The following is a 15,784-nucleotide window of genomic DNA, read 5'->3' as shown; positions in this document are numbered from 1 at the left end:
ACTGACATGTGTCAGTCTTTCTTAGCTCTCTTAAGCTCTTATACTGTTGTCTGTAACATAATTCATTCATTAAGCCAATACAAACTTTTCTTCATCTTCTTCATTTTCTCTGCAACTCATATATACAAAACCCTAGCTTTCAACTATATTTTTCCGGTCTAGAATAAGTTGAATAAACAAACCCAAGGAAGTAGTTTTACTCTACAACACAACCAACCAATGTTGAGATTCACTAGAAAACACAAATCAAACTCGCATAAAGCGTTAAATGTTAACCAATGGCAAGCAGTGTATCATGTGGCATTTATAATTGAACAAAAAGGTCCAATTTTAGATCTCCAATAATACAGAAAGCAACACCTTACAAGCCAAGTATAAGTTTGATGAAGATTATCACAATAGACTTTGTTTACCCACATATTAGCCTGGGGGCCAGTTCATTTGCCTTCCTCCAATGAGGTGGACATGAATGTGATCCACCGATTGACCTGCACAAGGACACTACTCATTACTATGTTAAAAAAATTATTAACAAACCAACACACATCAAAATGATATCATCAAAGCGCGCATTGAAGTATTGATGAATACACACATCCTTTTGGCCCATCATTGATCACAATCCTGAAGCCATCCTCCAGGCCTTCCTGTTTAGCAATAAGCTTGGCAGTGTACAGAAGCTGACCAAGAATCTCACAGTGCCTCTCTTCTGCCTGGTAAAAAAATTCAAAAAAAGAATAAAAGTCCAACTCATACTGCAATTTGTTAACAAGGGCAGATCTGAATAAGATTCTGACAAAACACTAAATAATTGCAATACTTAATTGACAAATCCACTTATTGTAAGGGACAACCAAAGCAACAGGATCCCTACATGGGATTTAATGACTATTGCACCTTAATTTTCCCGCTTAATTATGAAAATGCATCAATATTTGGAACTGAAACAAATACCTCAAGTCACAAAAATGACTTTAGAAAATATAAAGGAATGTTTTTTAATGAAAACAATTGTCTTCTTACCTAAAAACTACTACTAGAACACCTATTTGGAGTCCTATAACTTGAGAGAAGCAGCACTATGAAACTAGTTTTACGGGTTTGTTTACACTTGTCTACTAATCTTTACTCCTGAAGCAGAACCATTAGTTTTATTTCAGATAACTATAAAACTAAAGAAAAATATAGAGAAAAAGAAGTCCACTCCATAAAAAAAAAAGAACAACTTGGAAAAACAAACAAAACAATGTCAATTTACAACGGCATTTAATTCATAAGAAATAACCAGAAAAAGAGTTATAAAAGATTTAAAAAAAAAACCACAGAACATACAGCCTGTGCACCACAACAAATACCCATAAAGTCCTGCCCCTTTTCTTTCCTCAAACAACTTGTATATCTCACACAGACTAGAAAAAATTAATAAGGTGGCCTTTGAGTTCAGTTACTTTTGGTTTAATATGGTATCCCAGAGGCTCGCTCGGAAAGGCTGCTATACCATACCTAACGGAGGCATATAAACCAATTAATCGCAGCAGACATGAATAGGCAATGGAATCAGCTTCTATAGTTTAAGTTCACATTTATCACTGTGATTAACTGATTAACAACAGACCTGGAACAATACATGATATGATGGATAATTACGAAGATTAGCTCCGCAGCTATTTTGTGCCATAATCCTATGGAATAATCCTATGGATTAATTCTGAGTGTATAGCATACTAGTAAATCTAATAAACAAATATTGATAATACTACGTGCATTTAAACATCACGTGTAAGAATTCATGACAACCATATTATGGCTTTCCTTAAAAACTATGTAGCACCGAAGTGTCGGAGTGTCCGACACTGCCCGACACGCGGCGTGTCGGAAAATGTTGACTTTTTTGACACGGCCCGACACGTTTACCGATACGCCACCTACTGTTTCCGACACGCCACATCAGCATTTTGCTTTTTTTTTTAAACCTAAGCCCTAAGCCTTAACACTCGGTTCCCACCTCGCAACTTTCCTTATGTTTTGCTTCAAAGCAGAGGACGACGCAAAAGAAAGCCTTATCTGTGATTCTGTAATAACCCGAATTTTTCGGAACTATTTATCGAGTTGTTTTCAATTTATAAAGTTGTGAAATTAATTTAAAACGATAATTGGTGGTTCGTGACATTACGAAACGAAAACGGAAACGTTCTCAGAACGTTTATTTAGAAAAACGTTACGTTTCCGCAACGTGTGTATCGACTTTTATTCCGTCGCTCGTTTGAGAAAACTTCTTTCACGAAAGTTGTAGAGCTCGTCGATACGAGTTCGTGGACGCGTCACGCGTTTGATTCGGACATCGGACGTGAAAGTTATTAATGTCGTAAGTTAGTTTCCGAGTTTGGAAACGAGTATAAAAAGGGAATTTTTCAGTTAGGGTTCATATATTTGGAAACCCTCTTCTCTCTCCTCACTCTCCCCACTTCCCTCTCTTCTCTCTCCCCGAAACCTCTCTCTCCCTCTCGGCTTCACCGTCGATCTCCCTCCTCCGAGGGACGTGCTCCTCACCGCTGGCACCAGCGGCCTCGCAAGCTCGACGCGACTCACCTCCGAGCAAGACACAAACCAGCCCGCCGCCGTGAAGCCTCGTCGCGCCTCACCGAACCCCGCACGCCTGGTCCGAGCTCTGCGACGAGCTCCAGTGCTCCCAAGGCCGAAAATAGGTGAGGTTTCGACTATATTGGATGTTGTGATTGTTCTTGTGTGAATTTTGGATGTTTTGGATGATTTCTGGAGGAGATCGGAGTAGGATCGGTGGAGGGGAGGAAATAATGAACACCGCCGCCTTAGGGGAGGAAGAGGGGGAAGAAAGGAGGAGATTAGGGGCGGCGGTGGCGTGCTACGCGCCGGCCGAAGGCTCGGCGCTTAGCGCGTGGGCCCCAAGCGCTGCCACAGTGAGTAGCGCGTGAGCGCCACGCGCGGTCTGCCGGAGGTGGTGTGTGTACTTCACGGGCCGCCACGTGCGGCGGTGCGTGAATAGTGTTTTCGACTCAGTAAATTTGTAAAAATTATTTTTACGACGGTGCATGTAAAAAGTGATTTACGTACTGTAAATGTAAATTTATTTTACGTACAGTAAATGTAAATGTAATTTACTTTCAGTAAATGTAAAAACTAATTTCAGAAGGGTAAATCAGTAATTATTATTTACTGAAATAATATTTACTTTAGAATAGTATTCATACGTACAGAAATACGTACTTAATATGTATTTATACAGTCATACATGAATAGTAAATACGTGAAAACCTATTAATAGTAAAGACGTGTTTGGCATGTCGGAACCTAGCCTTTAGCCGGGCGAAAGTTACGATACAGTTAGAGCTCTAGTCTGTCTGCCGGGGTACTGCAGATGAGGTAACAGATGGGTTATCGACTTATGAGTACCCATATATGTTTTTGATATTGGATGACAGATGGTTGTCCAATGTCGGCGGTGTACTAAATGAGGGGTAACAGAGGTGTACTAGTGCTAATGAGTACCCGTTTTATAAATGCATTTGGGTAAACAGAGGGGTTGCCAAATTCTCATAAATTCATGTATTTTCACATTATTAGACAACCAGATGGGCCGTCTAATTTGATATGAGTGCATTTATATTTGTTGATTTGTGGATTTTCGTATATATTGATATGCGAGTAGTATTTGTTATTTTACTCATACGAACTGTAAAGCTTACCGGGTTTGTGTTTACAATCCCGGTGCACCTATTCGATGGTGTAGGGGATAACTCTGCAGGTGTCGATTAGTGGAAATCGAAGGACAACTCTGAAGATTCGAAGTCGTTCATCTTCCATCTTGTGGTAAGGATTGTGTGGATTTGTGTAAGAATATGTGAGGATTATTACATTTCCATTTGATGTAATGTTGATTTATAAATTTTGGTTTGTAATAATTGGTTGTCTGAGTTATATTGTGAACTCAGTAATGATCCACTGAAACATTTAAATGATTTCGATTTATTGAGATTGTTTGAGAGTTTTTCATGACGTCGAATTTCGAGTTTCATACTTGAAATTTTGGGATCGTGACAGATTCTGTGGTGAAAACTAGGGCTCGTCAACGGGCCGGGCCGGCTCGGGCTTTAATTAATTTAAATAATTGGCGGGCCGAGTATTTTCACAAATACGAAGATCCAAGCCCGCCCACCTAAAGCGGATCTTGCTGGTTTTTGCGGGCCGGGCCTTGGGGGATTGTATTAGAAAAAAATATAATATCATGCTCAATCTGGTCCACAAAGGAGTGCAGCAAAGCAAGAAGTGAATGAGAAGAAGGCAAGAAACCAAAGAAGGAAAGAGAAGCTGGCAAATGGGTTGAAACCTGAGAAGAACACCCTCCCTATGATTCAAGCTGGCAGCGCTTGAGCCAACAACAACAAAATCACTTACTCGAGGATGGAGTTGGATGCCATGCGATTTGTGAACATTGCAGAACAGAGGAAGTTGTGGAAAGACGTGTACAATGGGCTTGGGCTGGTCGTAGCAAGGGAGTATGATGATCTGGCTATCTCTAAACAGTAGCAGAAGAGCATTAATATATATATTTTTACACATTAATATATATTAAATTATATATAAATTGTCATATCGACGACGTGTCAGAATCTAAGTTTTTAAGATTTGCCGTATCGCGGTGTCGGTGTCGGTGCTACATAGCTTAAAAACAAAAACAAAAAACCCAAGCCTGTGCATGTAAGACTAGAATTGCATTCGCCAAGTATACACTTACATATGTGTGTCTATCTATATCACGATTTTAGTATGCTAAAACTAATGTGCAATGGAACAGAAAATAAAGATATCGGAATAAAAGCATGAGTTTACTGTACTGAAAAGATATATGACTTTCATTGCTTTTAATCCTCATTATATCCTCCTTTCTTTTAGATGGGGGGCACATGAAATCAGTAATAATTACCTTTGACAATCCAATTAAACCATCTCTAACTTTGGGAATGATCAAAATGTGGGTTGGAGCCTGGGGACTGATGTCCCTAAATGCAAGGACCTGTTCAAAATAAAAACCCATATGGGAGAGAATTATAAGGATGCACAATGCTGTATAATCAATAGCACACAACAATAACATTCTGAGTGTACATATCTCACGGATTGCTGAAACACATACTTTCACAAAAAATTATATACGCTCACCCAGAAGAAGAAAAATGGACCGATTTGCAAGCAACACTAGGAATAAGAATTCATGACAAAGTTGGGCCAACTGTACTAGTGGAAACAAATTTCGACTCAAATAATAAAATATTTAGAGCAATTGGTGTCCCAAACCGTAAGTAACAGTAATAACTTGTATAATAATATCATTTCAGCTACTGGATGAGAAATACATGCCAACCAAAAAATGAAAAGTGAAGTTCTCATCTTAAATAATTGCAAACAGAATATTGCAATAGCAGCCAGCTCTCAACAGGGGAGCACCTTATCGTTCTCAAACACCACCTCAGCCGGTATTTCCTTGTTGATGACCTTGTCGAATCTGCAGAGATATTCAATCAGAAGAAGTGAAAAAACAAAGAACAGGTGTGCGTAAATTGGGTAGATAGAGGGAGGATCGAAATTAGAGTACATGGTGGGGGAATCGGAGGGAACGGCAGCAAGAGCAGCCTCCTTCTCAGCCATATCGACGGGGACTGGAGTGATCAAGTGAGACCAGTCGGCTGCTTATATCATCGCTTCCCCTAATTTTCTCCAAGGGCAATAACTGTCTTTTTTTTTCGGCATAAATGCCGATTTGCAGCTTAAATTTGGCTGAAATTGTCAATTTGCACCCCGAACTTGCATTTGAGTCAATTTACCTCTTAAACTTAGTAAAAATTGCCGATTTACACCCCGAACTTGTATTTGAGTCAATTTACCTCTTAAACTTGGTAAAAATTGCCGATTTGCACCCCATCCGTTAAATTTAACTGTTTCTATCTAATTTTGCGTCACATGTCATGCATTTAAGGGGTAATATTGTCATTATATATTTATTCATATTGAATAATGAAATAAATTAATAAAATTACTTAAGATGAACACTTACTACAATGTTTGTTTTTTCGAAACATGTTATTGATTTATATATTTATTATTTTATGTGATATGGTATGTTAAAAGATATTAGAAAAAATATAAACAAATAAATATATTGAAAATTAAAAATAAATATGTGTTCCGAGAGAATTACTATTCTACCATTGTGTGTGTCTTAGCCTTATTAGGTTTCCTGTTAGAGATAGATTCGCATCTCTGTAATAGATTAGGACTCCAAATCACATGTAAGCCTATATATTGGCCTCATTATCAATCAATAAACGGTTACGTTCTGTTCTATTACGTCGTTATTATTCTCGTTTTGTTCATCCTCCAACAATGTGTACATATAAAAATATATTTATACACAACACACTATATTTGAATGGGTGGGTATATTGAATATATAATTCAAAGTAGGGTTAAGTAGGTAGAAAAAAATATATAAATAAATAATTTGATTAACAAAATAATCCTCATTTTAAATAATAGTTTTATTTGTTTTTAAGAAAAAAAAATATATAAAATGACAACATTACCCTTCATGTACATGACATGTGACACAAAATTGGATAAAAACAGTTAAATTTAACGGATGTGGTGCAAAGGCAATTTTTACAAAGTTTAGGAGGTAAATTGACTCAAATACAAGTTCGGGGTGTAAATCGGCAATTTTTACCAAGTTTAGGAGGTAAATTGACTCAAATGCAAGTTCGGGGTGCAAATTGACAATTTCAGCCAAATTTAGGGTGCAAATCGGCATTTATGCCTTTTTTTTCTTTTTATTGAAACCCCCTTCTTTAACCTTTTATAGAGACTACAAGGACAATAAGGACTTTATCCACATAAGGGCCCAAATTTTTTATGCTTGGACTAAAAATTGCAACTGATTTATCTCTCCCTCGGCAAATTACTCTCTCTCTCTCTCTCTCTCCGCCGATCCCCAACTCCCCCACCGGCGCGGAAGGCTATGCTTCTCCCTTGTGTGTACGTCAGTCGTGGTTGTTTGAATGGAAACCAGCATTTTCGAGGCTGATCATTGAAGCATTGCTTACGGCTAAAATATATTTTGAACAAGTGGCAAGTTGGCTACGCTGAATACAAGAAGCGTAAGGAATCGAACCTGATACATATGGAACGACATTTAAAGGAGTAGAGAAGATTGTATCTGATGAGTCGGGCGTGAATGAGCTTGAGAAAAGATGCATAGAAATGGAGAAGAGATTAAAAAATGTTGATTAACTTTTGTGCGGCTATATATTCTACACTGGGATCAAAAGAGTCCAAGGTGTCTCCCTTCTCATTCCACATGCTCCTTGATTTTCTTTTTCCATTTTTAAAGAATGGAACTTTGGTCTTGAATGGGGTTAGCTGACTTTTCTACTGTTGTGCAGAAATGCATCTAGAATGAGAACTCTGGCCGGAGAGACAGATCATCCGATTCAAAGCAGGATTAAAGCAGATGGTCTGGAAATCCAATCAGCGAAATTGTTTAGCCTGTCGTTCCGAATTTATTTTTCTATTAGGACTTTTGATACTTGGTTAAAAGAGACGTGTATTATTACTATTGTCTCAATTTCCAGTGACATAACATCACCTGGAGTCGTGCCTAGCTATACAACCTGGGATAATATCTGTTTCTGCAACATGATCAACCATTGTTACCAATTTTGTGACAATGGTCCATGCCAAGTGCAATAAGATTAGTGCAAAGGTGACAATTGCATAAACCAAACCTAGAAATCCAAGGTGACAATTGCAAACCCAATTAAGCAAATAACTCACAAAAGGTTATCCAAGAATCAAATTACATGAGAACAGTTTATGGCTTTATGCAATGAGGCAAATTAACGAGGACTGTTGAATGAATTTGTTTCACATGCATAAGAAGCATAAAGCCAACCAACAACAATCCCCTCCACTCTGCAATACTACTGTGCAATCAGTGTAGACAAACAAAAATCCTAAAATTGTTCTGTTACTACTTTTGAGAAAATTTAGCGTTCTCAATATCCTCCTTGTAGTAAATGGAGAGTCAACATGCTCTTATGATATGATGAAGTCCCAAAGCTTCTTCACAATTGAGGTTTCTCCAGGATGTTCAAATTTGCTGTCCACTTTTCCACCTACAGAACTTGGTTTAAGAATAGAATTCATATACTTTCTTAACCTTTTACGATCATCATCGCCACTCGGAGGGAAGGCTTCACATCATCGGTGATTTTTAAATTTTTCTGACCAGTCTCGAGAAAAGCAATCAAGTTATTCCATTTCTCATCTATCTCTGACTGCAGCTTGCCCAGCTTCTCTCTCATTGCTTATGACCGCTCATTTCTCTTCTTATGTTCGGCATTCAACCTACCAACCTGAGATCGTCTGTTTCTGCTGCCTTGTGAGGGAATTCACGTGTATAATAATCATGAAACTCAGTCAACGCCTTTTTGACCTACCGAGAAAAGCATCATACCAGAAACTTTAAACTTGAGACATTTAGCATCAGATATTGCAGGTGGGAATGACTAAACTAGCAGATACGGATAATAGTAGAGGGCTATCCGGGCTGCATCCCGTGCAACATTTCCTAGCCAACCACCACAAGTTGCCTCCTCAAGAATCGTTTGTGTAATTGACTTACATGTGCGAGGCTTAACCATTGTCTCTTTTTGTTTTTTTGTTTTTTTTTTTTCTGTTAGGACATGAACCCACGTGGAGAGCTTTATTCTGAACGTGTCCCTGGAAGAGGGTGGAAGAAAATTCATGAGTGATTTGGAGTATCAGAGGTCTCTTCCGCTTAAATCAATCAAACTCACTATGTCACTTGAGAGTCGACCAACATGGGCTATTCAGGAAGATTTGCGTTCTGGTTTTCTTAAATTTGATCGTCGTGCAAAAGACCAAGTAATCAAACCGTGCCGTAGTTAAGGCAGCTATTTCAAAGCTTGTACCCTGGAGAAAGTCAACAATAGTGAAGATGGAGATAACAAGATGATAGTCGGAGCTGATTTTTACCCCATAATGCACCAGATGTTGCAAAAGAAACAAGACTAGGAGAACGGCTTTTTATTTCGGGGACACTCCCTTTCTGCTTTCGGTGTATTGGAATGGATTGAATATGTGTTGGAAACTTACAAAGAGACACTATATGAAGCAGGCATTTATGGTGTCGTCGCTGTATCCCGTTTTCCTTATGAGCTTCCCAAGTTTGTTTGGAAGGCATTCTGTGAATTATGGGGGCCTTTGTTTGGAAGGCACTACTACTGATATCAGTAGACAGACTAACCTCTTGATAATCTTCAGTACCAGGGAGATGTGAGTCAGGGGTAGGAGTGATGACATGAGGGGCCGGTTCTGGTACCTAGATGTTTGGAGGCTCAAAATCCGAATATTCTTTGAGAGTTGATGAGTTAATAATTTCAACTGGATTCGTCAAAGTTTCACTCTCCTGAATAACTTCTTCTAATTCTTCCCCCTCTCCATGATACAACTCTTCGAAATATAAATGATTCCCCTGAAGAGTTGTATCAGAAGAGGTAAAATAGCTCATATTCTCAAAGAAAGTAACATCCATAGTGATATAGTACTTTCTAGTAGGAGGATGATAACACTTGTACCATTTCTGATGTCCTCCATATCCAACAAACACACATTTGACTGCCCGAGCATCCAACTTAGATCTTTGATTTTTAGGTACATGAACAAAAGCAACACAACCAAGGACATGTGCAGGAAGATTGTGAAATGAAGATAAGGAAACATGGGATGTAAGTACCTCAAAGGGAATTTTTCCTGACAACACACAAGACGGAAGACGATTGATGAAGTGGGAAGAGGCTAAGACAGCATCGCCCCAAAGATATTTAGGCATATGAGCACTAAAGAGAAGAGAGTGAGCCATATCAAGAAAATGGCGATTTTCCTCTCTGACACTCCGTTTTGTTCAGGTGTTTGTGGACATGTAGTTTGATGAATACGTCCGAAGACTGGTCCGAAGACATAAATACGTCCGAAGACAAGAAACACGTCCGAAGACGAAAACGTTTTAACAAAACTCAATGTTAAAGCCACGTACAACAATCATCACATTAAATTGTACCGATCGAATCAACATGCTCAATATATATATCTCAACACTAAAATGAACTTATTCACAACGGAAATTACGACAATATATAATATAGCAAACTATATATATGTACCTATTTACCATTTATACACATACACAATCCACTATATCAAATACATACCATAGTTCATTCTTTAACACTTAGCATATTCCTGAATCTCCACAAGGGTAGATTCGTCATTGTGAGATTTTACTCACCTTATAATCCTGAGCGTAATTTCCACTATTCCGAATGTGAATCCTTTATGTGAAGTATCGATCACCTTGAAAAGATAAGAAGTGAATTTAGAATCGTTACGTAAAACCATAAATGCCGAAACAGTAATAATATTTTACTGTTCAGTAATTTCTGATTTTTACGAAATTACTGTTCACGTAGTTACTATTCACGTATTACAGTACAATACATATTAATTACGTATTCCTGTACATTTACATATTGTTTACGTATTCTTGTACATATACATATTGTCTCAGTAAATAATAATTACGATTTACCCTTCCGAAATTACTTTTATATTTACTGTACGTAATTCACATTTACAATTACCGTACGTAAATAAATTCACATTTACTGTACGTAAATCACTTTTACACTTACCGTACGTAAAAATAATTTTTACAAAATTACTGTTTGAATTCACTGTTCACGCGCCGCCGCATGTGGCGGCGCTGGGGTACACGCGCCACCTCCGGCGATTGCACGTGGCGCTCACGCGCCACTCACTGTGGCAGCGCGTGGGGCCCACGCGCCAACTCCGACACCGGCGCGTAGCACGCCACCGCCGCCCCAAATCCTCTCCTTTCTTTCCCCTCTTCTCCTCCACGGCCTCCTGCCGCCTCCCACCTCCTCCATGCACCCACACGTGCCGCCTAAGGCGGCGGTATCCTCCCCTCCTCCTCCTACTCCGATCTCCTCTATATCCTCCTCAAATCCATCCAAAACAACCCAAAATCACCAAACAATAATCACAACAACCAATTTAATCAAAACCTCACCTATTCCCGGCCTTGGAAGCACCAGAGCCCGTCGGAGAGCTTGGACCGGCTGTGCTTGGTTCGAGTGAGGAGCGGCGAGGCTTCGCGGCGGCGAGATGGATCACGTCTTGCTCGGAGGAGGGTGGAGGGTGGAGTCGAACCTGCGAGGGCATAGGTGCCAGCGGTGAGGACCATGTCACTCGGAGATGTGAGATCGGCGACGAATTTTCTCGGAGAGTGAGAGAGGGCTCGGGGAGGGAGAGAGAGAAGAGAGAAAAGGAGAAAGGGAGGCGGGGGTGAGGAGATAGGGGTTTCCGAAAATGGAAACCCTAATCTCAAAAACTTCCTTTTTATACTCGTTTCCAAAATCGAAAACTAACTTCCGACATTAATAACTTTCACGTCCGACGTCCGATTTGAACGTGTGACTCGCCCACGAACTCGTATCGACGAGCTCTACAACTTTCGTGAAGGAAGTTTTCACAAACTAGCGACGAAGTAAAAGTCGATTCTCACGTCGCGGAAACGTAACGTTTTTCTAAATAAAAGTTCCGATAACGTTTCCGTTGTCGATTTATAACGTCGCAAAGCAACCAAATGTCGTTTAATGAATTTCACAAACTTTATAAAATTTAAAACAATCCAATAAATTGTTTCGAAAACTCGGGTCATTACAGTACTATTACACTGTGTTTGAACAAGAGTACGAAAAGCAACAAAAGCTTAAAAAAACTTCATCTTTAGTTTTAAGAAGGACAATCCATGACAATCTCGTACAATCATCAATAAACAACACAAAATATCTCATACCCGACACAGTAGGTTCTCTAGAGGGTCCCCAAACATCAGAGTAAATAAGTTCAAAAGGAATAACACTTTTATTGGAATTACTAGGAGAGTAAGTAGTACAGTGACTTTTGGCCAAAACACATGTTTCACAACGTAAACCTGACTCATCCACACCAATAAACAAAGTAGGCATGAATTTCTTTATAAGACTAAAAGATGGATGCCCTAAACGATGATGTCATAACCAAACTTCACTTAGCTTATCAGATGTCAATGTCATGGTAGCACGGGATTGTGCTCCTAGTTTCTCTCGTGCGTATGTTTGATCCAGATGGAACAACCTGCCCCTCAGATATCCCCGACCAATTAACTCCATGGTGAGAAGATCCTGAAAGATCACATACATGGGATAAAAGGTCACATAGCATTTAGATTCAGTATTCAACTGTGGAACATATATCAAATGATGAGACAAGTCCGGCACATTAAGAAGCTCTATTGTGGGAGTGATACGGACTGACCTTCTCCTAAAACTGGAAAGGCCTCACCATTGACATTAGTAACATAGGATACTGATGGAGGAGATAATTTAGCAAACTAAGATTTATCATAAGTCATATGATCTGAAGCACCAATATCAATAATCCATGTATCAAAACCAACAAAGTTAGAAATATTTAAAGTCATACCAATCTTACCACGACTAGCTATAGAGGCTGTAGGAGTAGCTTCACCATTTATATTGTGTGATGATCTTCACCGGTTACACCATAGAAATCTGGTTCTTGGACCAACTAAACAGCTGCTTTCGCCTTAGGACGATAACCATGCTTCTTCGGTTTGAGATGCGGGTGCAGCTTCCAATAAGTCTCTCAAAAATTGCTTGAATAATCACAGTAAGAGTAATGAGGACGGGGACGATTCTCAAAGCCAGGTTGTGGTCCTTGCTGATGAATTGGAATTGAATTTAATTTATGAAGAAGTGATGCTGGAGATCTCGATTGAACAGTAAGACTAAAAAATTCAACTTGTGCTTGGTTGAGACTTTCCTTTTGAGACTCATCCTTACGGATATATGTGAAAGTTGTATTCAGGCTAGGGGTTTCTGTAATTCTGAGCAGCTCTCATTTAGCACTGTTATGCTTTGCATCAAAACCTCTCAGGAAATGGTGAACTCGCTCAAGCTCCTTTTCTTTCTGGTACCAAACAATATCCTCCTGATTCTTGATCTTGCAAGGACGCTTGATATCAATTTCAGCCGAAATATTTTTTAGTTTGGTGAAATACTATGCCACCGGCTGCCCAATTTGTTGCATTGCTGAAGTTGTGCACATTAACTCATGAACCTATATGAAATCAAACTCATTAGTGTATAGGTCTTCCAATGTCTTCCAGATTATCCGTGCAGTATCACATTGCTCCTTTATACAAGACTGACATTACAAGACCATCATCATCTTCCCACTTAGTGTTGGCATCAACATCATCTTCACTAGGGGCCTTAATTATCCCAGTTACATGCCCCATCTTATGCAATCCTCGGAGATGAGTTGTCATGATTCTCTTCCATTTATGGAAATTGGTTCCATTGAGTTTGGCTCCCCCAAAGGAACTACTTTCAGAATTCTTGACAGATACTTCAAACTTCTGAACCTCATGACTTTAGAGTTTTCAATTCCATCGCCCATCATAAAATAATAAGTAAATGAGTAGTTATGCAGTGGAAATATAACTAAAAAAGAATTAGCCTCATGTGTATTTGCACTTTCGGTGGATCTTCTCTGCATTGGGTGCACCTGCCGGTGTATTTACACCATCAGTAGAAACAATATAGCATATACTCTACGTACTTTTGCTGGACTTTATGGCCAAAGCGGGTAGGTTTTCAAATGACGTCGGATTGATAGAAGAGCGATGTCAGGTTAAGGATGAGTGACCGACGCGGGTCAGGTTGTTGAAGATGACACCGGATTTGTAAATGGAGTGACGCCGGACTGAAGAAGCCGGGCTTGAGACGCCGGTGGAGGAGGGACTAGGTGTTGGAGATGCACAGAAGATGTCGGAATGGGAATGCCGATAGTAATACAATACGACGTTGATGGATTCCAACAGGTGACGATGATGAATTCTAATGACTAGATTTCTCAAACTCTAGGAAATTAGAAAAGAGAGACAAGAGACAAAGTCCTCTCATATATTTGCTCTGATACCAAGTTAAACTAGATGAAATCAAGAGAGATTAAAACCAGAATTGGTGTATATACTTGATATTCAACTATCTATTACAAACTTATGGTGATGCTCTTATATAGAGATGATAGTACAACTATTCTACCAATATATGATTGAGAATTTATTGATGCATTGAAGACATTGATAGTTTTGTCAATGGTAAAGATTTATAGGCTTGTATGTCAAGGATTGTGTGCTATTGTTGGTGTGACTTCTATGTTGATATGCTATGTTGTTTCACATTAGCATGCTCATCTTTCACAAGTAATAGCAAGGACAAGCAACCAAGTGCCAGTAATAGCAAGGACAAGCAACTAAGTGATATTCACTTTAAAGATAAACAACATGCCCCTCTTGAGAAGACCAAAAGTAGGGTGCCAACAAGAAAAGTATTCAGATGAGAGGTAACACTCATAGAACGGTGAAGCAACATGTTCGCGAGCTTGAGAGTGTAATCGTCTCTGAGCCTTTGGACGATGGTTAGAACATCAATCTGACTAAAAGTGACTCCAGCTACAATTTTGTTCTTCCTGAAGCAAAACTTGTAACTCAGCCTCCAAAGAGAAAAATTGAAGAGAGCTCAAGTAAAGCATGTACTCAAAAGACTCAGACTACTATGGAGCATAATGTTAAGAAGGTAGTCCCAAAGGCAGTTAAGTGTTATAAACCTTCTTCTTCCAGGTGTATACCGAACGATGATGATGTGGAGAAGATTCTGTCATCTGTGTTTGATCCTACATTGGCCTTATTCACCAAGAATAATATCATCGGGCATGTGAGTAATATATTTGCAAAAGCTTCCTCTTCAATGGTTCCAAAAGATTTGCTTACTCATGTTGAAGATATCAATTTATCTTTGGCCTTACTACATCCAGTCATTCCTACTCTGAAATCTGGCCAAGCTTTGCTTGAGCATTTTACAACCACCATTGATCATATGCTAAAGGTAGCAGTTGAAACCTCTAGAGCTATGCACTTCTCCAAGCGAACACAGGAGTCGATGTGGCATTTGCTTGTGATCTGATTTCCGACTATGAATGATGCATGAAGATCAAAGAGGACTTAACTTCTCGGTTGGCGAATCTTCTGTGAAGCTCAACGATTTGCAAGCTGCGGAGCTTGGTATTAAAGCTGACAAGAAACATGTTAAGAAGAGACCAGAAACATGATTCTGAGAAAGCCACAGTTGAGGAGACTGTTGCTCTTTTAAAGAAACTTATCTAGGAACAACAGGATCAGGGCCAGTCGATTTTAAAGGAGAAGTCCATTTGCATGAAAGAGGAACTTCAAGAGATCGAAAAAGTTATTTCTTCAAACAACCTGGAGACGAAGAGGTATCAAGAATCATTTGATTACATCATATCGCTTTTCCCCATTGAATATTTGTTTAGATGTCCTTATGATGTAGGACCGTTTATTTATTTTCTTGTCTTTCATTGCTTCCAGAGTTCCCAAACTGTACTGTTTGAACTTTGATTTCATTTGCATTTTTTTGCTTTCTCCAGGAATAAAATCTTAAAGCTACTGTTTCTTTAATGTCTTCATTCGCTTATGAATCTGTAACAATTCAACATGTGATATAAC

General features: G+C 39.1%; 1 protein-coding gene across 1 annotated transcript; it reads right to left on the bottom strand.

The window, feature by feature from the left end:
- Positions 1 to 237: 237 nt before the first annotated feature.
- On the bottom strand, positions 238 to 5,739 carry LOC126789022 (adenylylsulfatase HINT1). The gene is made up of 5 exons (XM_050515066.1): positions 5,630 to 5,739; positions 5,482 to 5,539; positions 4,961 to 5,050; positions 596 to 713; positions 238 to 488 (listed from the first exon to the last, which is right to left on the bottom strand). The coding sequence occupies exons 1-5, from the start codon at positions 5,680 to 5,682 to the stop codon at positions 421 to 423; spliced, it is 387 nt and encodes a 128-aa protein (XP_050371023.1). The 5' UTR covers positions 5,683 to 5,739; the 3' UTR covers positions 238 to 420.
- Between the last annotated feature and the right edge of the window lie 10,045 nt (positions 5,740 to 15,784).

This window comes from Argentina anserina, chromosome 1 (assembly GCF_933775445.1).
Source record: "Argentina anserina chromosome 1, drPotAnse1.1, whole genome shotgun sequence".
NCBI classification, from domain to species: Eukaryota; Viridiplantae; Streptophyta; class Magnoliopsida; order Rosales; family Rosaceae; genus Argentina; species Argentina anserina.
This window is presented reverse-complemented; position numbering and strand designations above follow the sequence as displayed.